Source organism: Phyllobates terribilis, unplaced genomic scaffold (assembly GCF_046119375.1).
Source record: "Phyllobates terribilis strain yellow unplaced genomic scaffold, ASM4611937v1 Scaffold_1__5_contigs__length_1240528914, whole genome shotgun sequence".
In the NCBI taxonomy this organism is placed as follows: domain Eukaryota; kingdom Metazoa; phylum Chordata; class Amphibia; order Anura; family Dendrobatidae; genus Phyllobates; species Phyllobates terribilis.
This window is the reverse complement of record NW_027362761.1, coordinates 489,935,551-489,958,232: the sequence shown is the minus strand read 5'-3', so window position 1 is coordinate 489,958,232 and position 22,682 is coordinate 489,935,551. Positions and strand designations below refer to the sequence as shown.

Below are 22,682 nucleotides of genomic sequence, written 5' to 3'. Positions count from 1 at the left end.
ATGACGTCACAGAGGGCGCGGCCGCGGCTCCTGCCGCTTGAGGCCTAGTTTGGAGCGGTGACGGTGCAGCAACGGGCTCGGTAAGGGGAATTTCGGGCTCTGCGACGGGGAGCTGGGGCAGGCTTACGGCTACTAGGCTTGGGGTGGTGACGTCCCCTTTACCTGCTTCCATCTCTTCAGCTCCTTCCACGGCGTCGTCTCCGGCCTTCGTCCCTCCTGCACCATCTTCAGGGGCAGGCGTGCTCCTCGTTGCGGGTGGCGGCCTTTGCTGGCGGGTTCCAGCTTGCAGGGCCATTTCTCTGCTCCACTCGGCCAGCACTTCTTGCTGCACTCGGGCCATCTTCCGAGCCAAGCCCTCCAGTGCGGTCTGTGCATGCTCCCGATCTCGGGGGAGCTGTGCCAGAATCTCCACCAGGCCTTCGGGGGTGGCGGCCTGCAACAGGCTCCTGACCACAGGGTCGGTGCTGCCTGACTCTCCCTCCATCTCCGGGTGCGATCTCTCCAGACTCCTCCAGGCTGCACCCATCCTCTCTCTTTTGTTCTTGATCCGCCCATACTGAGGGCGGTCCTGGGGCAACTTGGTGATTGTCAGTTCCAGGGGCAGACCCCCCACTCTGATGGACATCTCTATCATTGCAGTCTCTGCTGGTGGGGGCGGTCTTTGCTTTTGGCGCTCTTCTGGGACCAGGCCCACGATGGGAGGTGGCCTCTTGCCACCCTCTGGCACGCCCATAATGGCGTCCGCTCTGCCAGGGCGGGAAATCATCTCAGATGGCGGGAATCGTCTCCTAATGGCGGGAAACTCCGTGGATGGCGGGAAAAGGCTGCAGATGGCGGGCAAACGGCGGGAAACGATCCGAGATGGCGTCCGATGGCGGGGACCCTCTGGAATTGGCGGGAGACTTCTTCTTACGGTAAATATGAACTTTTCTTCAGGCACGCAGTACCCGGTGGTTGCGGGCACGTGATCCTGCCGACTACGCCAAAGTTGACGCGCCCCTGGGCCTTCTGTGTCGTGCGGCATCGCGCGCACGGGGGCTTACCCGGAGCCGGATCAGATGGGGGTAGTAGTCTCGTGGCGGTGACCCGGTCCGTGCCCAGGGAGTCAAACTAAGTGGCGAGTCTATTAGCAGTAGATGTTAGATGACTACGCCACCCGTTGAATGCAGCTTTGGAGCTGCCGCTGCAGAGCAGACCGCTGAGGCCGGTGGAAGGATGGTGCAGCGGGGATGGTATAACCCCCAACGGGAGGGGTATGGCCTCAGGGCAGCAGGTGTAGATGATGGGGGTTGTGATGGTGCGGTAAGGAGGCACAGAGACGTGGGATGCAGTTTCAGGGTTTTTACTCACTGGTGTTGCTTCAGTCACTTCGGCCGGGAGTGACCACCCGAGCCGTGCTGCGTCCACCAGGTGCGGGACTCGGCCAACCCCCAGGCAATTCCGGAACGTGGTCCTGAGCTCCCCTCTCTCTCTCTCTCTCTCCGGCCATCCCCACCAGGGATCCACCTTTGTCCGGTTCCCTTGGGCCTCTATATGGTAAAACCTTTTAAGGCTTCCCTGACCCTACTCGTGGTGTACCTTCCTGGTGAATGTGGTGAGGGTCGTGGCAAAACTTGACCACGACCTCCGGTTCCTGATTAAGGATGTTTTGCCTCCGTCAGTTTGGGATCCGGTGCCCTCTTCTGCCAACCCTTCACCCTTTTTAGCTCACTCGTGGGATCTCAGGGTTCCCTCTTAGTCTTATGCCTCTGGGCCTTTCTTCCTCTTCCTCTCTGCTTCAGGCCTGGCCCTGGAGCTGGGCCCAGCCGGAGCCACAGCTCCCTGTCAGCCCTCCTGGCTGAACTCCTCCTCAGAACTCTCCTGACAGACTGACCCTATCTCTAGATGGTGCCCACCATATATACTCCCTCTATGTGTGAGCCCAGGTGACTAGCACCCAATGGGCTCCTACCTCTATGCCCAGAGCCCCTCCCCTATCTGCCCCTACACTACTGGGATGTTCCTCCCCCCCTCCCACTCCAGCCAGGGACAGACGCTGTCGTACCTGCACATCTAACTGGTGGGAGTACCGTAGTTCTGTCCCCCGGAAATGGGATGAGTGTAGTGCATGCAGCCTACTGAGCTCAGTCCCACACTCCATCCTTACCCGGGAGTGGAATACCACACCTCTGGTTTGAGGTGCAATACCCCTGTAGCAGCCGAGTCCTCAGGGTGCTACACTTCTGCCGCCCTTCCTTGCCCCCTCCCTTTTCTGTCTCTCCCCCCTTTTTTTTTGTTCCTTTTTCTCCATTGTGAGTGATAAACTCTGTCATCTTTAGGCTGAGTTGCCTTTGTCTCTTTACATTTAGGACTATGACTGTCCATCTACACATGTGAGACACATACTAACTCGAGCCCTTATCATTACCATATCGTGCTCCTAGGGATCCTTGGGGGAGCTCTTTGCTCATTCCTTCATTCTCTTGTATTTCTTCTCTGCATCATTTCATTTTGCATTTTCTCTTTTCTATTGTCTTTGGGCTTTAGGATACGGTGGGGTCCCTTGCTTTGCATATTTGCACATTTTGTAATGACTTTTGTGATATTGTGTACTGAAAATTTTAATTAATAAAGCCTTTACACTGTGTTCCAAATTATTATGCAAATAATATTTTCTCAGATTTTCCCAAATTACCTATATGAATTGCAGTCATTGTAATTTTCCAGTCAAATAACTATTAGAGTACAATTGAAAGGTTTTTGTACAAACTGCCTATGATAACAGTATATTTTTTAAAAAATAAAAAACTCAAACTGCACTCAAAATGCATGTTCCAAATTATTATGCACAGCAGAGTTTTCAACCTTTTCATTTTAATAAAGAACAAAAAATGGTCATTTTTGAAATTATAAGCATTAGCAGGTTATTACAAACTGAAATCAAGCAGTTTTCAACTCAAAACTTTATTCTAGGTGATGTTACATTTGCACATAGGACCCCTTGTTCGAAAGGAGCTTCTGAACTCTCTCATCCATTGAGTTTGTCAGGTTTTGGATGGTTTCTGCTTCAATTGTTTTGCATGAGGACAGAATACCCTCCCAGAGCTGTTGCTTAGATGTGAACTGCCTCCCGCCATCATAGACACTCCTTTTGATGATGCTCCAGAGGTTCTCAATGGGGTTGAGGTCAGGGGAGCATGGGGGCCACACCATAAGTTTGTTCCCTTTTATGCCCACAGCTGCCAGAGATGCAGATGTGTTATGTGCAGCATGAGACGGGGCATTATCATGCATGAAAATGATCTTGCTGCGGAATGCACGGTTCTTCTTCTTGAACCACGGAAGCAAGTGCTGTTTGAGAAACTCAACATACATTATGGAGTTCATCTTTACCCCTTCAGGGATCCTAAGAGGGCCGACAATCTCTCTCCCCATGATTCCAGCCCAAAACATTACTCCACCTCCTCCTTGTTAGCTCCGTAGCCGTGTTTGCATGGGGTGTTCATCAACCAGCCATCCTCCACTCCATCCATCTGGACCATCGAGATCATTTCATGCATGATAATGCCCCGTCTCATGCTGCACATAACACATCTGCATCTCTGGCTGCTATGGGCATAAAAGGGGACAAACTTATGGTGTGGCACCCATGCTCCCCTGACCTCAACCCCATTGAGAACCTCTGGAGCATCATCAAAAGGAGTGTCTATGATGGCGGGAGGCAGTTCACATCTAAGCAACAGCTCTAGGAGGGTATTCTGTCCTCATGCAAAACAATTGAAGCAGAAACCATCCAAAACCTGACAAATTCAATGGACGAGAGAGTTCAGAAGCTCCTTTCGAATAAGGGGTCCTATGTGCAAATGTAACATCACCTAGAATAAAGTTTTGAGTTGAAAACTGATTTCAGTTTGTAATAACCTGCTAATGCTTATAATTTCAAAAATGACCATTTTTTGTTCTTTATTAAAATGAAAAGGTTGAAAACTCTGCTGTGCATAATAATTTGGAACATGCATTTTGAGTGCAGTTTGAGTGTTTTATTTTTTAAAAAATATACTGTTATCATAGGCAGTTTGTACAAAAACCTTTCAATTGTACTCTAATAGTTATTTGACTGGAAAATTACAATGACTGCAATTCATATAGGTAATTTGGGAAAATCTGAGAAAATATTATTTGCATAATAATTTGGAACACAGTGTATATGCCATTATACTCGCTTTTCTCTGTGTTTACACATGTTTATGTAAAAAAGAAGCATTATAGGAAAAGGAAAGATTAATAACTTTATCTGTGTACTGAGAGAGAGGATTAGGACCAATATAGTGCAACTTTAAAAATATTTTCTGCCACCAGATTCTTCAGTACAATTTGCATTAATTATTAAGAAGGTATATTACCCCCTATTAGGCTGGTGTACTTTCTTTGAAAATCAATATCAGAATGGCTGTATAATCCTGACATCTATATAAATAAAAATGTAAATGTTCGTTTGTTGAAAATCTTAAATCTCCAAAAGTTCTTCACCGATTGCGTTGAAATTTTGACACAACGTTGCATTCGAATACACGCATGTTTTTATATACCTACTATGTTTTTATATACCAGCTGTTGGACGTGAAAGCAACAGCGAGAGGGGGGTGTTACGAGCTCAGTCCCAGGCTGACTCTCCCTGGCCGCCCGGCATTCTCCCCCCCCTTAGTGACATCTCATTCATAAACCCTTCACCTTCTCCTTCATTCGCCCCAGCCGCTGCCTGTGTGCTGCTCCTTTAGTGTCCCCCGTGAGGGTTGGGGAGAAGGGGAATCACAAGACCGTCTGTTCGAGGCCGAAAGACGCTTCTGCTCATCACCACCACCGTCTGAGAGGCGACCGCCTCTGCTCTCCGGCACGGCTTCTTCTCCAGCAGGTGAGTCTTATTTCCGACTGTGTAACAACAAGTGGGGGAGGGAGGGAAGGAGAGAGGGAGGCTGCACGGAGAGGCGCAGGCTGCGGCCTCCACTCTGGGCGCTGAGCTGGGCCTGAGCCTCGCAGCAGTGGGCGAGTGCAAATCCCATCGCGCCACCGGCAGGAGCTGCGCTGTGATCTGGCCGGTACCGGCCCGGGACATGTCAAGCGGATCACCCCCTCCTCCTCTGCTGCAACCAGCCTTCATCTCTGCGCCCCCTCCTGTCACATTCCCTCTGTACTAGGGAATTGCATAACTAGCAATCCCTGACATGACCGGCTCCATTGTGACACCTGACAGCAAGTACCCACCTCTTTAGTGACCTGTGCAGAGTACAGGCCTGCAGGGGTCACAGGGTACAGGCAACAATTAATGAGCAATGTCATTGAAGCAACAATCTTGACAAGACCTTTCAAAGGTGAAGATGTCCTCATTCCTCGCATACCTATGATTCCAACGGATATGCCACTTCAATTTAAGAGATTGCAATTCCCAATTCGATTTGCGCTTGCAATCACCATCAACAAAGCTCAGGGCCAATCTTTAGATAACAAGCTTTATAACAAGTTGTTGTTACAAAGTATTCTAATTTACTGAGATAATGACTTTTGTGTTTTCATTGGCTGTAAGCCATAATCATCAACATTAACAGAAATAAACACTTGAAATACGAGTAGATCACTCTGTTTGTAATGACTCTATATAATATAGGAGTTTCACTTTTTGTATTGAAGAACTGGAACTTTTTGATGATATTCTAATTTAGTGAGATGCACCTGTGTATATATAGGGAATCTGTTAGAACAATACACTTTCATCCATCACCCCAACGATTTATCATGTTGTCCTCAGAAAGATAAAGTCTTCAATTCCTTTATTTATGCAATCTATAGCTCTCTAACTGAAAAAAAAATAGTTTTTTTAATTTCATCTGCAAAAGAGACAGATATCAAGTAGCAGACTCATCTCAATATCAACTGTCCAGAAGAGACTGCAAGAAGCAGGCCTTTATTAGTGAATTGCTGCACAGAAGCCACTTCTGAGACTTATTTGTTCCAAGAATCACTAGGACAGGTCATTAGATCAGTTCAGTGGAAATCTGTACTGTGGTCTGATGAGTCTTAATTTGAGATTTTTGGTGCAAAATACTTTGTCTCTCTGAGATTCAGAAAAGGTGAGCTGTTAGTTCTGACATGTGTGGTGGCAGTGGTGCCCACATTGAAACATGAGTGCATGTGATGGTGTATGTGTGGGAGGTGTTTTGCTGGTGACACTGTGATTTATTCCAAATTCAAGGCACACTTAGTATGGCTACCAAAGCATTCTGCAATAACCATCATTACTGAGTTTTTACTTTGTAGGACCATCATTTGTGGTGGGATTGGACAATGATCCAAAACATATTTCCAGGCTATGTAAGGGCTATGTGACCATGAAGGAGAGGGATGGAATGCTGTGTCAGATGACATGGCCTCTACAATCGCCCAAACTTAATCCAATTGCAAAAGTTTGGAATGAGTTGGACCATAGTGTGAAGGTAAAGCAACCAACAAGTGCTCAGCACCTCTCAGAACTAATTGAAGACTGTTGGAAAGCCATTCAAGTCAACAACCCGATGAAGCGACTTCAGAGAAATGAAAAGGGGTGTGAAGCTGTTATCAGAGTAAATTAGGGGTGCTGAGCTGTTGAGGAAACTAAAGTTTAGCACATATTCTGTTGTGTTTCACATGTGATTATTTATTCCTTGCTTCCATGGGTGTACGTTTGTGTTTTCGCTGCCTTCAGTCTGAATCTGCAATGTGCACATTTCAATGAGAGCAAGGAAAACCATTACATGAACAGCTGTGTCACAATTTTTGACCAGTAGTGTGTGTGTGTGTTTGTGTGTGTGAAGACGATGTGACCTACAAACAACAATTTTGTTGCTTTCTTACTTTGGTCATTAGCCGCGATTTAAGTAAAATTATGTGACATTTTATACGTTTGTGCCATTATGGATATGGAAGCAGAAATATTTTTTTCTAACATCTGTGATTTTGACATTCTTTCCCTTTAACCATACTAAATCTGTCTTCTCTTCTCTCTGAAGGCCTGCTGACTGTCAGTGGATGTTTCTGTCACTCTTACAATTTATCATGTTTTAATATTGAACCGATTCTGAATGCACAGTGCAACATTTTGCTAAATTTCTTAAACCTTTGGTTTAAGAAAAAAAAAAATCGTACTCCCAAAAAGTAAGTTTAAAAAAATACCTCCCCTCAGTCCAAGACTATTCAATATCCACCCAACCAGTTTGACTGATAGCTGCAGCTTGTACTGAGCAGTGTGAGATTTCAGCATCTAGTGGAGCTATCCATCAGTTTAGGAGCATAGAAATTGATTTTAAACTTTTTGAAAGGATTATATAGCCATTCTAACATAGATTTACAAAGTAAATACACCAGCCACATCAGTTCTGAGATCTATTTAATAATGTATGCAGTTTTCTTTGAGAAATCTGGTAACAGATCCACTTTAAAATGGCCACAAAAACTTGTGCAGATGGTATGGATCATATGTGTCTTACATCTTAATACATCTTAAAGGGAATCTGTCACCAGTTTTTTTTTGCTTACAAATCCTGTGCATAACCTCTAAGACCATGTGAATGGGGTTCCTACAAACCCTTTATATCCTCAGAGGTGCATCTGCATACTTCCGAAAATGTGTTTTATACAGTTATATGAAAAAGTTTGGGCACCCCTATTAATCTTAAGCTTAATGTTTTATAAAAATTGGTGTTTTTGCAACAGCTATTTCAGTTTGATATATGTAATAACTGTTGGACACAGTAATGTTTCTGCCTTGAAATGAGGTTTATTGTACTAACAGAAAATGTTCAATCTGCATTCAAACAAAATTTGACAGGTGCGTAAGTATGGGCACCCTTATCATTTTCTTGTTTTAAATACTCCTACCTACTTTTTACTGACTTACTAAAGCACGTTTTTTGGTTTTGTAACCTCATTGAGCTTTGAACTTCATAGCCAGGTGTATGCAATCATGAGAAAAGCTACTTAAAGTGGCCACTTGCAAGTTGTTCTCCTGTTTGAATCTCCTGTGAAGAATGGCATCATGGGCTCCTCAAAACAACTGTCAAATGATCTGAAAACAAAGATTATTCAACATAGTTGTTCAGGGGAAGGATACAAAAAGCTGTCTCAGAGATTTAACCTGTCAGTTTCCACTGTGAGGAACATAGTAAGGAAATGGAAGAACACACGGACAGTTCTTGTTAAGGCCAGAAGTGGCAGGCAATGAAAAACATAAGAAAGGCAGAGAAGAAGAATGGTGAGATCAGTCAAGGACAATCCTCAGACCACCTCCAGAGAGCTGCAGCATCAACTTGCTGCAGATGGTGTCACTGTGCATCGGTCAACTATACAACGCACTTTGCACAAGGAGAAGCTGTATGGGAGAGTGATGCGAAAGAAGCCGTTTCTGCAAGCACGCCACAAACAGAGTCGGCTGAGGTATGCAAAAGCACATTTGGAGAAGCCAATTTCTTTTTGGAAGAAGGTCCTGTGGACTGATGAAACCAAGATTGAGTTGTTTGGTTATACAAAAAGGCGTTATGCATGGCGGCAAAAAAACACAGCATTCCAAGAAAAACACTTGCTACCCGCAGTAAAATTTGGTGGAGGTTCCATCATGCTTTGGGACTGTGTGGCCAATGCCGGCACCGGGAATCTTGTTAAAGTTGAGGGACGCATGGATTCCACTCAGTATCAGCAGATTCTTGACAATAATGTTCAAGAATCAGTGATAAAGTTGAAGTTACGCAGGGGATGGATCTTTCAGCAAGACAATGATCCAAAACACCGCTCCAAATCTACTCAGGCATTCATGCAGAGGAACAATTACAATGTTCTGGAATGGCCATCCCAGTCCCCAGACCTGAATATTATTGAACATCTGTGGGATCATTTGAAGAGGGCTGTCCATGCTCGGCGACCATCAAACTTAACTGAACTGGAATTGTTTTGTAAAGAGGAATGGTCAAAAATACCTTCATCCAGGATCCAGGAACTCATTAAAAGCTACAGGAAGCGACTAGAGGCTGTTATTTTTGCAAAAGGAGGATCTACTAAATATTAATGTCACTTTTCTGGTGAGGTGCCCATACTTATGCACCTGTCAAATTTTGTTTGAATGCAGATTGCACATTTTCTGTTAGTACAATAAACCTCATTTCAAGGCAGAAACATTACTGTGTCCAACAGTTATTACATATATCAAACTGAAATAGCTGTTGCAAAAACACCAATTTTTATAAAACAATAAGCTTAAGATTAATAGGGGTGCCCAAACTTTTTCATATAACTGTATATGTTCCACACTGCATGTAAATCGCATGGTCCAGTCAGATGGGCGAATCCAGATTGTGATCAGCGCTGCCCCAATTCCTTTAAACGCTGCCTCAAATGAAGCCCCAGTGGAGCCATGGGTGTAGTGACCCATGACTCAGGTTTGTCAGGCAAGCAGGGGTTAAGGGTTAAACTTGGGTGCTTGATGAGGTCAAAAGTTTAAGGGGTGGAAAAAGAGGGGTGGTTGGCAAAGGGCAGGTCTATATATAGGTAGGAAGGAGGTGAAGGCTGCAAATTGGCATGTAGGCTCCTAGGAAAAAGGTACCTCTGCTCTCATCACCTTATCTTGTGGACCAGACCTTCAGCATGGCGGCAATGAAAGACCTCGTGGAGCAGCTGAGGGCTGGAATGGAGGGGTTGTAGTGAGGCATAATTATTGGGTACACTTGAATGCAATAAAGATTGATTTATGGGCTCAGAGCATTCAATAGGGAGTGGAGCGGATGCTTCTTTTGGTGGGTTGTCTCGCATTATGAGAGGTCAAATACTGCTTGATGTGGTGGTGGAGAGGGGGGTCTTGGAGTTGGTGTCAAAATTGTGGTGAGTGGGTTGTACATCTAGTAGATGGTAACCTTCCCATTATGTTTGGAATTTGGGTAATTGCATAGTGGCTTTTGGGACTCTTCAGGGTGGGATCCATGGGAGTCGGTGATAGGGAAATGGCTTTCCAGCAACAGAGGTGCCCCTGAGCTTGTAGTTGTAGCTGGGGATAAGGCTGAATGGTTTGTTATTATATTTATTATTATAGCGCCATTTATTCCATGGAGCTTTACATGCGAAAAGCGATATACATAATGAAAAACAAGTACAATAGTCTTAAACAAAAACAAGTCAGCGACTGGTATAGGAGGAGAGAGTACCCTGCCCGCGAGGGCTCACAATCTACAAGGGATGGGTGAGGATACAGTAGGTGGGAGTAGAACTGGTCATGCAACAGTATGGTGGAGCTAGAGTTACTGCAGGTTGTAGGCTTGTCGGAAGAGTTGGGTCTTCAGGTTCCTTTTGAAGGTTCCTTTTTATGTTATTTTCTACCAGGTTTTGGAGCTACTCCTTACCTTCAAGTTATTTATTATTATAATGTTTGTTAGAATAAAGGCTGATTTGGCCAATTTAATACAAATGGTGTTCTGTTTGTTTATTTGGGGAGAAATCCGAGGATGAGGGGTTTAGTAAAAAGATGGCTGACAGGAAGGTCATTCAGAAGGGAAGCAAGGAAAGCCTCTACAGTACTGCAATCAAGTACTGTATCTGACTTGTTGGCGATGATCATCAGCTTTCTTTGGACTGTAGAGTTCAGACTCAGACTTTATAAAGTTTACAAAAATTGTAAACTCTTTCATTGCATTTTTGTGTTTTAGATCCTGCCATGTATGCACCAAAAAGATTATGTCTCTGCCTCCCTATTGACGGTCCATAGTATTGAAGCATCTGAGTGAGTATCCAGCAACACCCACAATGTGTTTTATGTATATTATAAAGCGTAAGAATTTTCTAGTTAATTGTAGCACAGTTTTAGCAGCTTCCATTATGAAAAATTAAGCCTGGTTGGTAAGTTGCCCTCCAGTTTGCTAAAGTTTTTTTGTTCCAGTTATGTATTGTCTCATAACATACCGTAAATATGGTAAAAAGTAAAAATAATCTGAAGTGTTTTGATTTTAACTTGCTTGGGCGCACCACCAAAATATGCCATAATATTAGGATTAATGGAGATACTACACAGAGTTCTCAACTTTTCTAGCCTGAAAAAAATGTTTGCAGGAGTAATGAGAATTTTGATAAAATACGACTTTTAATTTATATTAGTAAACTAGGATAAAGTCATGCCTCAGGACTATTTCAACCTAATCGGTGGAGAGGTCTGGGAATAGCAAGGTATATCCAAGCAGTTCCTATTTATAGTGATTTTGGTTAGGTACATATGTTCAGCAGCGTTCAATGAAAAAAAGTTCAATCTCACCCAAAATACAGTAAATGTCATCAGTAACTGGAAGTCCACCAGGTTAAGTGTATGGGACGACGGTCGGGAGAGTTGATATCTGATCCCTAGTTCACCCTGTTGCAATTATAATGCCCCTGCTGAACCCCTTGTAATAGGTCCCACACTACCCAAATATGCGCCTGGCAAAAAGGAGACCCCAATTCCTCACTGACCTTGTATGATGCGTTTCATCTATCTCCATTTACGACTCATTTGGGGACTAATGCGAGAATTCACAGGGGACCAGCAGTAGGATCTAACGAAGGGGTCCCACACTGCTGACATTTAGAGCGTTGAACTGTTAGAAACCTATGAAAACACACTGCCACATTTTAATGGTGTCTGTCATGAGTCATGATTTTATCTTTTTATTTTGCCCCTCCCATCTGACTACTAATACATCTGGCTGTATGGCAAACTATAGTCGGAAGCTCACTGACGGACAACAGCTTTACTGTGCTTTCCAGAATTTTTTTTTTACGCTATATGAGATTCATTTTAGAAACTGCAGTGTGTTAGAGAATTGCTGTACAAGCAGTCATCTTTCTCTGGGAAACTAAGTACTCTTAGACTTTCAAGAGGCTCAGAAAGTCAGACTGAAGGCGGTTATGGGAAACTGTGACAACATATTACAGCTCACATCTGTATGATTGTTCAAGTTTTGTACATACTTAAATTACTTTCTCGGAATTGGTCTCCTTTGTTAGCACTGAGATCAGCATTGATCAAGGTGCAGATGGGTTCAAGGGAAAAAATATAATTATTTCTCTGATCTCTACCAACAGAGCAGGAGTACTGCTGTCAATTACAGATGTCCTCTAGCAGGTGATCTCCATCACGTGCATGTGTGTAGGGTGCAGGTAGAGGTTAGTCCCACCACATACATTAGATAGCTTTTGGCCAAATAATCCCTCGGCCGATAGCTATCTCTCCTGACCCCTCCGTACATGGAAATGTTCAGTTCGGCCAGGAGCTCCTCTGTTCTCTTCAGAAAGCCGCTGCCAGACTCCTCTGGCAGAGGCTTGTCTCAAGGGATAACAAAGAGATCATCCATTGTATTTCCATGTTGCCATTCCTTCTCTCCTCGACATCATCTGTCAGGAAAGAGGCCCCCATACACATTAGACTGTTAGCAGATCTTACCAATATCGGCCAACTTTAATCTAATGTGTATGGGTGCCTTAAAAAGCAATCCTTTTTTTTGTTTTGTTTTTGGATCTAATACTGCTAAAAACTGCACTGTGTGAACAAATTAACCAACAAATTAAATACGGCATGGGTTCTGTGACATTTGCTAAATGCCTCAGCAGCAGATGATCAGTAAGTGGCATATTCAATGACATGAGTTGTAGTGAAAATACCGAACCTGCCCTACATTCAATCACTCAATGCAGTTGTTAGTGCTTTGCATACAAGAAGCTGACACCAGCTAAATTCTGCAGCTGACTGTTGAATCTGATGTAGACCTGCAGTATTCTCTGCACATACAGACAAGCCCTGGAAAAAAGCGCTGGGAAAGAATGTTGCCTTAAGGAATTGCATCTCCTTAATGTAATTACTTTTAATGACTTGTCTTAGGGATGATGTTAATAGTCTAAGTGATTACACTATTGCATCTATATGATTTGGTGGTAAATCTGATCTCAGCAGTGCAGGAATAAAATGTTTCATGTTCCCATTTGCTTTGGAGAAATAGCAGACCTCTGATGTGTATGTGGAGCTAGAAAAGGGAACGTGGCCAAGATCTATTGCTATAGAGAAGTGAGGTAGGCGGCCGGCAGTAACTCAGCAATTATTCACCTACACAGTGAAGAGACGTGGGGAGGCACAATAATATATGTAGAAAGATAAAACTAGACCTTACAAGTGGTGGCATACTGCATGATAGTGAGGCACCTACAGCAACTGTAGGATGGGTATAGGTAACATAGACGTAATCCTAAAATAATCCTAGGCAAAGATCAGCAACCTCAAAATCGCCATATGTTATGGAGAAAGGAGGACGGAAACAGGCAAGTTACAGAGGGTAAGGGCTTGTTCACACCTCTCTTTGGCCCTATCGTTGGCGTATGTGAATATATGACATGGTGTATGGTAAGAATGATACATGGTAAAAATTGTATTCTATGCGGTATACTTTTTTTTCACCATAAATGCATATTAGTGACATAATTCACAGTATGCCTATATAATATCTCAGCCTTATATCAGAGGTATAAGTATAGAGATCTTCCCAACGTGTGGAAGACACTTACATATATGTCCAATGTATTCTCAAATTGCTTCGTACACATCCTGTTGAACACCTGTAGGTCATGTCCGCATTATACATTTCTTTGCATGTACCTGCTTGTAATAATAATGAAGGATGTTACTTGTGAAAAATGTAACCTGAAGCCTTTGAGGCATCAAAATGTTTAACTAAGTCCCAATGTGGTCTTATGCTGGGTGTTACGATGATTTAGTCGCTAGGACACATGATCTAGAAACACTAAAAAAAGTCTTCATATTCATATACAAAATAAAGTACTTTTCTTTATACAGTATGTCTATGTAGCCCCTCCAGACATAGAGGCTGTGCTGTCATTGTAACCTATGACCCTGATATGGATACACCATTGTTAGGAACATCTATTGATTTCTTTCTTACTAGATTGATTGTAAAGCCCCCGTCACACTAAGCGAGATCGCTAGCGAGATCGCTGCTGAGTCACAAGTTTTGTGACGCAACAGTGACCTCAGCAGTGATCTCGCTACGTTTGACACTTAGCAGCGACCAGGCCCCTGCTGTGAGGTCGCTGGTCGTGTCGGAATGGTCTGGACATTTCTTTGATCATTGAGGTCCCGCTGGGTAGCATGCATCGGTGTGTTTGATACCTTACCAACGACCTTGTTGACGACTCAGACACAGACACACATAGGCGTGCATCGTTATACAGATCGTTACGGGACGCCGCATCGTTGCTGCGTCGTTGGGAAGATCTGACTGTTTGACATCTCACCAGCGACCACATAGCGACACAGCAACGATCCCTGACAGGTCGTATCGTTGTCGGGATCGCTGTAGCGTCGCTTAGTGTGACGGGGCCTTAAGTAGTTAGTATCAGTATCAGTAGAGCCTGACCTGTACTTGTTAGACTGGAATCCCTTTCTTCTATATTTAGGAGGTTTACCTTTTTTGTAAGGAAATTACATCCCCCTGTGTTATTAACAACTGTAGCCAAGATATCCAAAGCAAAGGTGGTATATCTCTATGGCACTGAGAAACAAGTTTAGGATCCAACTCTTTGCTGAGCCAGGCCTCCAGTTTTGATGGACTAAATTGTCAGATTTGAAGACACAGTTTATGAAATAATCATTGCTTCTAAACCTTGTTTCATCACCCAATGGAAACATATAGTCTGTCTCCAGCTGCAATTAACCTGCCAATGAATGTATGGGAAAATGGGGAAGTTATTTGTATAGAGGGAGTAAAGCAGAGGCCAGACACTTTTGGTGGTAGTTTTTTAAGGTGAAAACTAACTATCAGACAAGAAAAAGACATAACTGTCTGATCTTTTCATTCCGCACCAGGAGACTTTAGCTGTTAGTTAGTTTGACCATCCGACATTAGATTGTTGGCAGAATTTATTAAAAATTGATTATATTTGTCAACAAATTTATCAGTTTTCACAGCTATTAATAAATTAATACGTTTAAGGTGTGGTCTCCTAAAGACAATCTTGTCCATATGTCTTATTGGGGTAAATCATCGAGGGGGATAACCACATCAGGACTAGTGATGAGCGAGTATGTTTTGTTAACCCTTTCGCCGAGTATACTCAGCCGAGCACCGAGTATTTATAGTGTGCTCGGGCTTTATGTTTTCATCGCTCCGTGAACATGATTTGCGACTGTATGACAGATTTAATACATGTGAGGAATGCTGGAAAAACAGGCATAAAGCCAATGTTCCCCATCCAGGTCCCCATCTTGTGGCTATGTGCCTCATCCAGGTCCCCATCTTGTGGCTATGTGCCCCATCCAGGTCCCCATCTTGTGGCTATGTGCCCCATCCAGGTCCCCATGTTGTGGCTCTGGTCCCCATCTTGTGGCTCTGTGCCCCATCCAGGTCCCCATCTTGTGGCTATGTGCCCCATCCAGGTCCACATCTTGAGGCTATGTGCCCCATCCAGGTCCCCATGTTGTGGCTCTGTGCCCCATCCAGGTCCCCTCTTGTGGCTATGTGCCCCATCCAGGTCCACATCTTGAGGCTATGTGCCCCATCCAGGTCCCCATCTTGTGGCTATGTGCCCCATCCAGGTCCACATCTTGTGGCTATGTGCCCTATCCAGGTCCCCATCCTGTGGCAACGTTCCCCATCCTGGCGCCCATCTTGTACTAATGTGCCTCATCCAGGTCCCCATCTTGGGGCTATGTGCCCCATCCAGGTCCCCATCTTGGGGCTATGTGCCCCATCCAGGTCCCCATCCTGTGGCAATGTTCCCCATCCAGGTCCCCATCTTGTGGCTATGTGCCTCATCCAGGTCCCCATCTTGTGGCTATGTGCCCCATCCAGGTCCCCATCTTGTGGCTATGTGCCCCATCCAGGTCCCCATGTTGTGGCTCTGGTCCCCATCTTGTGGCTCTGTGCCCCATCCAGGTCCCCATCTTGTGGCTATGTGCCCCATCCAGGTCCACATCTTGAGGCTATGTGCCCCATCCAGGTTCCCATGTTGTGGCTCTGTGCCCCATCCAGGTCCCCTGTTGTGGCTATGTGCCCCATCCAGGTCCCCATCTTGTGGCTATGTGCCCCATCCAGGTCCCCATCTTGTGGCTATGTGCCCCATCCAGGTCCACATCTTGAGGCTCTGTGCCCCATCCAGGTCCCCATCCTGTGGCTATGTGCCCCATCCAGGTCCCCTCTTGTGGCTATGTGCCCCATCCAGGTCCCCTCTTGTGGCTCTGTGCCCCATCCCGGTCCCCATGTTGTGGCTATGTGCCCCCTGTGCTGTTCTTCACACACATAAAATAGAAAAAAAAAAAGATGATTCTCACCTGTCCTCCGTTCCCTCGGCGGCCTTCCTGCAGATGTGGCCCGCAGGCACCACAGAGTCCGACCCCTTGACGATCCCAACCTGGTCCAGGAGGAGCCGCCGACAGCAGCGCATTGCCGCACAGAGACTGTCTCCCAGCACAGCATTTTCAATGTCAGCCGCCGGCCAATCAGAGGCCAGCAGCTGACATCTGCATATGGCAATGACGTCATACTCGCTGCGCCGACACGCAGATATCAGCTGCTGGCCTCTGATTGGCCAGCGGCTGGCATTGGAAATGCAGTGCTGGGAGACAGTCTCTGTGTGGCAATTCAGCGCTGCTGTCGGCGGCTCCTCCTGGACCAGGTCGGGATCGTCAAGGGGTCTGTGCCTGCGGGCCGCATAAAGCAGCCTCAGGGGCCGCATGCGGCCCGCGGGCCGCGTGTTTGAGACCCCTGCCTTAGAGCAATCTCATTTATATGTACAAATACATGTGTAGTCAGTACAAAAGACTGGCACATGACTTATTCCTTCCAAAGACCTTACAAGGGACCAGGGGGCACTCATTTAGTGTAACGGAAAAGCGATTCTGGCAGCTACATAGGAAAGGGTTCTTTACAGTTAGAGCAGTCAGACTGTGGAATTCTGGACCACCAGAGGTAATAATGGCAAACAATATAACAGCTTTTAAAAAAGGGCTGGATGGTTCACTCCCAACAAATGGCATTGTAGGTTATAAATAATCTAGCGATAGAGAATGTATAACTAGTGGAGAAAGGTTAAACATGATGGACCTGTGTTTTTTTCAACCTATATACTGTAACTTTGCAGAATATAAAAATCTTAAAGGGAGCCTGACACCAGGATTTACCCCCATAATTTGTTAGGAGTGCTGTCTCTAATTTTTTTTTGTAACAATATCTTTATTATAAATGTGTTTATGTAATTCTCAGTGTACCTGTCCTTGGAGCTCCACTGCTCATCCCAGCACTTTGCTGCTATCACGCTTACAGTGGCGTGATTGAAAAACCAGCATGTGCAGGGAGAAGGAAAAGTGGGACAACTTGTTCTCACTGCACATGCTTGTTTGCAGTAATGCTGTTGTGGACCTGATACCAGCTAAGTGCTGTGTTGAGTGGTGGAGCTCCAAAACCATTCCAGGTACAGGCATGCCGAAATCAAAGAGGTTGTCCAGGACTTTTTTGTACTACGGGCCTAAAAACTAACAGGCAGGTAGTTGCTAACAGAGGCAACTGTCTGTTCTACCCAGCGCCGCACAGAGCGGTTACTGACTGCTCCTGCCAGCGATTCAGTTGCTCCACGTCAACAGAGCAGCTCTTCTTCCAGGCTTCTCTGTCAGCGGGATGTGACTTGCGATGTCATGCAGATTGACAGTCGGCTTCCCGCAGTTAGGTAGCAGGGAACCAGCTATCAGTCAGTATGACGTCAGCAGTCACACCCCATCAACAGAGCAGGATAGAAGAGAAGTTACTGCTCTGTCGATGTGACGTCAGCGGAAGCCACTGAATCACCAGCAGGAGTTTTCTGTGACTTCTCTGTGCCGGTAGAGATCGGTGCCGAGCACAACCGGCAGGTAGTCAGCAGCTACCTGCAGGTAGGCACATTATTAAAAAAAATAGTCCCCAATATCCCCTTTAAACTTCAGTTCTGCAGTAAATAAACACTTATTTGTAATAAATGCAACATTTATTAGGAGGCTGATACAGCACTATTCATATATGATGCGGGTAACTCCTGCTGTCAGGTTGCCTCTAAAGGGAACCTATCATCTGATTCATGCTGCCCAAACCACACGCAGCTTGAATCATTTCCTTGCTGCACAATTGAAACCAGATACGTTTTTCCTTGAAACACTCTAAAGAGACTAGTTCAGCTCTGTCACTGGCTGACTTCTCCCTGCACCACTCCAGGTGATTGACAGGTCTCTTCTGTAGCAATCAATCACTTAGAGTGGCGCTGGGAGAAGCTGGCCGGGTGAAGTGCTGGACTAGACTCGTCTCCAGCTCTGGTCCCTTGCCGGATCTTTAAAGTACATCTCTTCCTCTTTAAAGTAAAACATACCTGGCTGTAATTGTGCAGCCTGGACCTGATTTGTGCTGCCCGTGGTTTGGACAGCATGTATCAGATGATAGGTTCCCTTTAAATCTGAATTTCACTAGAATAGAATACCTAAAAGCTTTATTTTCACCCTGTACTATTACATGTTGTTTAAGAATCTCTAGTCTCATACTTTTAATTTATTAATGAACAGTTAGATCCCTAAATTAATTGCTCTTCTTTGACATAACAGGAACAAGAAGATAATGAGGGTTTTACATGCCTGGAAGCGCAAGGAGATTTTCTGTTCAGTGAAAAATAGGAACATTATATTGTGAGACCTGGCAGATATTTCACCAGTCTTGAGTGGTGAATATAGTCATCTTGATGACCAAGAATTTTTCATCAAAGTTAAAAGTAATTTATAAACAGAAAATGATCCATTATTTATGCTTTTGTGTTAAAAACTTTTGATTAAGTATTGGACCATGATACTCTTTGAAACATTTCTAGAATTATTTCATTTTTAACATGACCACTAAACCTCAAATTGGCTGTCATTTGTTGTTTTGTATAGATGACTTTTCGGCTTTTAGCGTATACACATAGGGGCAAAATATAATCAGAGGCGGGATTACAATTAAAGTTAAATCTTTATAAAGCTATAGCCAGATAAACAGGAACAGGGCCGCACTACTGACAATTGATGATGGGGACAACCAACTATGCACACAATATTCTCCCTTAGAAGTCCTTTTCTGACTAATGTCCAGGATACTGTTGTACATGAAAGGTTAAACTTAAAGGGGTTGTTCAGCGCATGAAAATTTTTAAAAGGGACTAGACTGGTTAAAAAAAATTCTGAAGCAATACTCTCCTGTCACAACTGTAAGAGATCATAGGCTCAAAAATTTTGCCTTGAATACATTTAGCACAAGCCACTCCGTCTGGTTGATTCCGGAGGAACTCCAACCTTCTCCCTTTAGCCACTGTACAGGGATCTGGTCTTACAATGGAGTCCAGTGGATTGCTTTCATGGAAGGGCTACCCTCCAAAGGAGCGACCCAGGGCTGAATGGGTCGCTAATCAGGGTAGAATTGTAAGACAAGAGGAAGGTCAAAATTCATGCAAGAAAACAGGAGGAATCAGGAAATCAGCAGAAGGAAGGACTATAGCACAAGTCAGGTAGCAAAACTAATTGACTGGTAGTGGAAGTCATAGACCCAGGGGTTTAAATAGCAGGCAGCCCCACCCAGGGCTCTCAGAAAGGAGTAATAGAAATAATAGGCATTTAATCCCATAGCCCCCTGATCTAGTGGCACCAAAAATCCTAGGAATTAAACAGGACCGATGCTGTCTCGCATCACCCACAGCAAAGGTGCAGCGCTGCCTAGCAATCGAAGCAGGAGCGAAAGGGACAGTAATTGGCACAGATGTTACATCGCACTTACTAGTTCCCAACAGCTCCTGTTCAGACTTTTACCCTACCCTTGCTTGTCCATACTTCTCAGTCCGCGGCTTAAATGGTTATAAATGCTCACTGATCCAGTCACAGCTATAAACTGCTTTTGGCAGTGATTGGGCATCTCCACCTATTTCTGGGGTGTAGAGACTGGAGCAATACGTAAAGAGCAGCAGAATAAAGTAAGCGTTTGAATGAGAAATGCAGAAGAGGAATGTTTATCTTTTTTTACACCGGCATAGAATGAATGAAGAGCAGTACTCACCACAACCTAAGGTTAAAAAGTCCTTTAATCCAGGTTACAGCACATCCAAGCGGTAAGCAGGGTAACCTTAGGTTGTGGTGAGTGAAGCTCTTCATTCATTCTATGCCAGTGTACAGTTGGACTATTTGTGAGCACCACCGTTTTTCTTGTTGTGCTGCCCACAGCTCAGTATAGAGGGAGGACTGTGGATTTTCAAGGTTTGGCTGATACCTGTTTAGCTTAATTTCTCACTCTGTATTTACCCTTTTTATTTTGTTTCGAGAGTCGTAGCCCTTTTATCCAATAGACAAGCCCTATAATGAAACATCCCAAACCTTTCAGTACGCACTATTATCTCTATTATCTCCTATTAATGCTACTCATATTTACAGTAGACAGCAATGATCCCAATACCCTCTGTCCATTACATTACTCATGAATGAATATTATCATCATAACTCAGTTATTAAGGAACAATGCAGCAATGGTAATCAGATACATTGTGAGGGGTAATCTTTATCTGAGGCTTAGTCAAGGTTGTTGCTAAAACTCAAGCAAAAAAACCTGTAGCTCAAGGAAAAATTTTGTTTAGATGAAAGTATCCACAGTATCGTAGGTGTCATCATTGCTGTCTTTCTTTTTGAGGTGACCTTTATATTTTTTTGAAACACATTTGCTGAAATCCTTACATCTGCTTTTTTCTTTCAGAATGAAGAAGTTGAAGGGTTGTCTGTTATGTCTTCAACGACAGAAAGTTACCTTCCTCCTAATTGTTGTGTCCTTGCTCTGTATTTTAAAGCTTTTGAAAGTTGAGTTTTTATTTCCTAGCAATCACAGTTACTTTGTGGAGCCGGATATTTTCTCACTTTTCGTAACCAGAAATTCCATACCAAATGACTCGTCCAGCACCATCAACTGTAAGGCCATATATGAATTGGAACCCATGGAGATTGGAAAGGGTTTACAGCTTAGGAGAAGGCGCATCTTTGATCTCGAAGACTCAGATGTTGTGACAATGACAAATAATTGTGCAGCTTATAGAAATTTACGTCGCTATGTTGACAAACCTACATCACAGGAAGAGAAAGACTTTCCTATAGCATATTCACTGGTTGTACATAAAGGTGCTATAAGTGTGGAACGCCTTCTGCACACCATATACAGTCCTACTAATGTCTACTGTATCCATTATGACCAAAAATCTCCATCCTATTTTAAAAAAGCCATGATAAACTTAGCCAAATGTTTCCCCAATGTTTTTATTGCGTCCAAGCTTGAGTCGGTAATTTATGCTCACATTTCAAGACTGCAAGCCGATCTTAATTGTTTGTCCGATTTGCTGAAGTCACCCGTGCAGTGGAAATATGTCATTAATTTATGTGGACAGGACATGCCACTGAAATCCAATTATGAACTTGTCTCTGATCTAAAAAAGCTTAATGGCAAAAATATGCTGGAGTCATCACGACCAACGGATACAAAGAAGGAACGCTATACTTATCATCATGAGATCAGGTTTATGCTTAGCCTTGATTATGTTCAAATGCCAGTAAGGACTGTTACTAAAAAATCTCTGCCACCTGAAGGTATTGAGATGTATGCTGGAAGTGCCTATTTTGTTTTAAGCCGTTCATTTATTCAATTTTTTTTTAATTTACCGCTAGTTCCAGAATTTTTAGAGTGGAATAAAGACACGTTTTCACCAGATGAACATTTTTGGGCAACACTAAATCGGTTGCCAGGTGCACCAGGGGGGCTTTCAAGGACAGAAGGAGATGTTACAGATCTTGACAGCAAAACTCGACTGGTGAAATGGGCATATCTTGAGGAAACTCAGTATCCACCTTGTACTGGGACCCATGTCCGAAGTGTGTGTATTTATGGAGCCGCTGAACTACGATGGCTCCTTCATTCTGGACATTGGTTTGCAAATAAATTTGATCCAAAAGTGGATCCTATTTTAATTAAATGCTTGATTGAGAAGATTCAAGAGCAACAGAGAAATTGGGTTTACTCATCTCCCAGATGACTTATTGTGGATGTTACTACTGTGTTTCTCCTTGATGCATAAAGGACTTTTTCCTGAATTGATGCTCCCGTCTAGGGGTCTTCAAACCATGATCTGTAAATTATTTATTGATGAATGATAACTGTTATCAAAATTATTGAAGAATTAGGGATTTACCCTTGTAACATTCTTTGCAATATGGACACCTAACGCAACATTTCTCGAGTTCTCTCTCTTCCATTACACAATTGGCCTTATTTATCAAATCTGTCTAAAAGCAACCAGTAATAATAAACTGCTCATTGCAACCAGTCGTGGGGCTGCTGATAATTAATTATGAACATAAACCAAATTTTAGCCAGTGTGCTAGTGCACAAGTTTCATGACAATCTGTTAAAAGGACCGGAACAGTGCAATCAATTGAAGGCAGATCCTGCACCATCTGCAAACCAGACGAGCCTACAGAACTATGCATAGAACAAATCACTTCTGCATTTTACGGATGTGAATGGCCTGGGTTTTTTATATGGCTGTCTGAATCAGATCTTAGGCCACGGCCCCACTCTCAGTATTTGGTCAGT

The 22,682-nt window shown here is 44.0% G+C and overlaps 1 protein-coding gene across 1 annotated transcript in view; it reads left to right on the top strand.

Annotated features, from left to right (window-relative positions):
• The window catches only part of GCNT4 (glucosaminyl (N-acetyl) transferase 4), a 31,779-nt gene extending 9,365 nt beyond the window's left edge, over positions 1-22,414 (top strand). Inside the window, exons 2-3 of the mRNA XM_073679970.1 lie at positions 10,695-10,768; positions 20,802-22,414. Coding sequence (XP_073536071.1) covers positions 10,707-10,768; positions 20,802-22,122 — 1,383 coding nt within the window. The 5' untranslated portion in view covers positions 10,695-10,706 and the 3' untranslated portion in view covers positions 22,123-22,414. The remainder of the gene's footprint in view (positions 1-10,694; positions 10,769-20,801) is intronic.
• Positions 22,415-22,682: the final 268 nt, after the last annotated feature.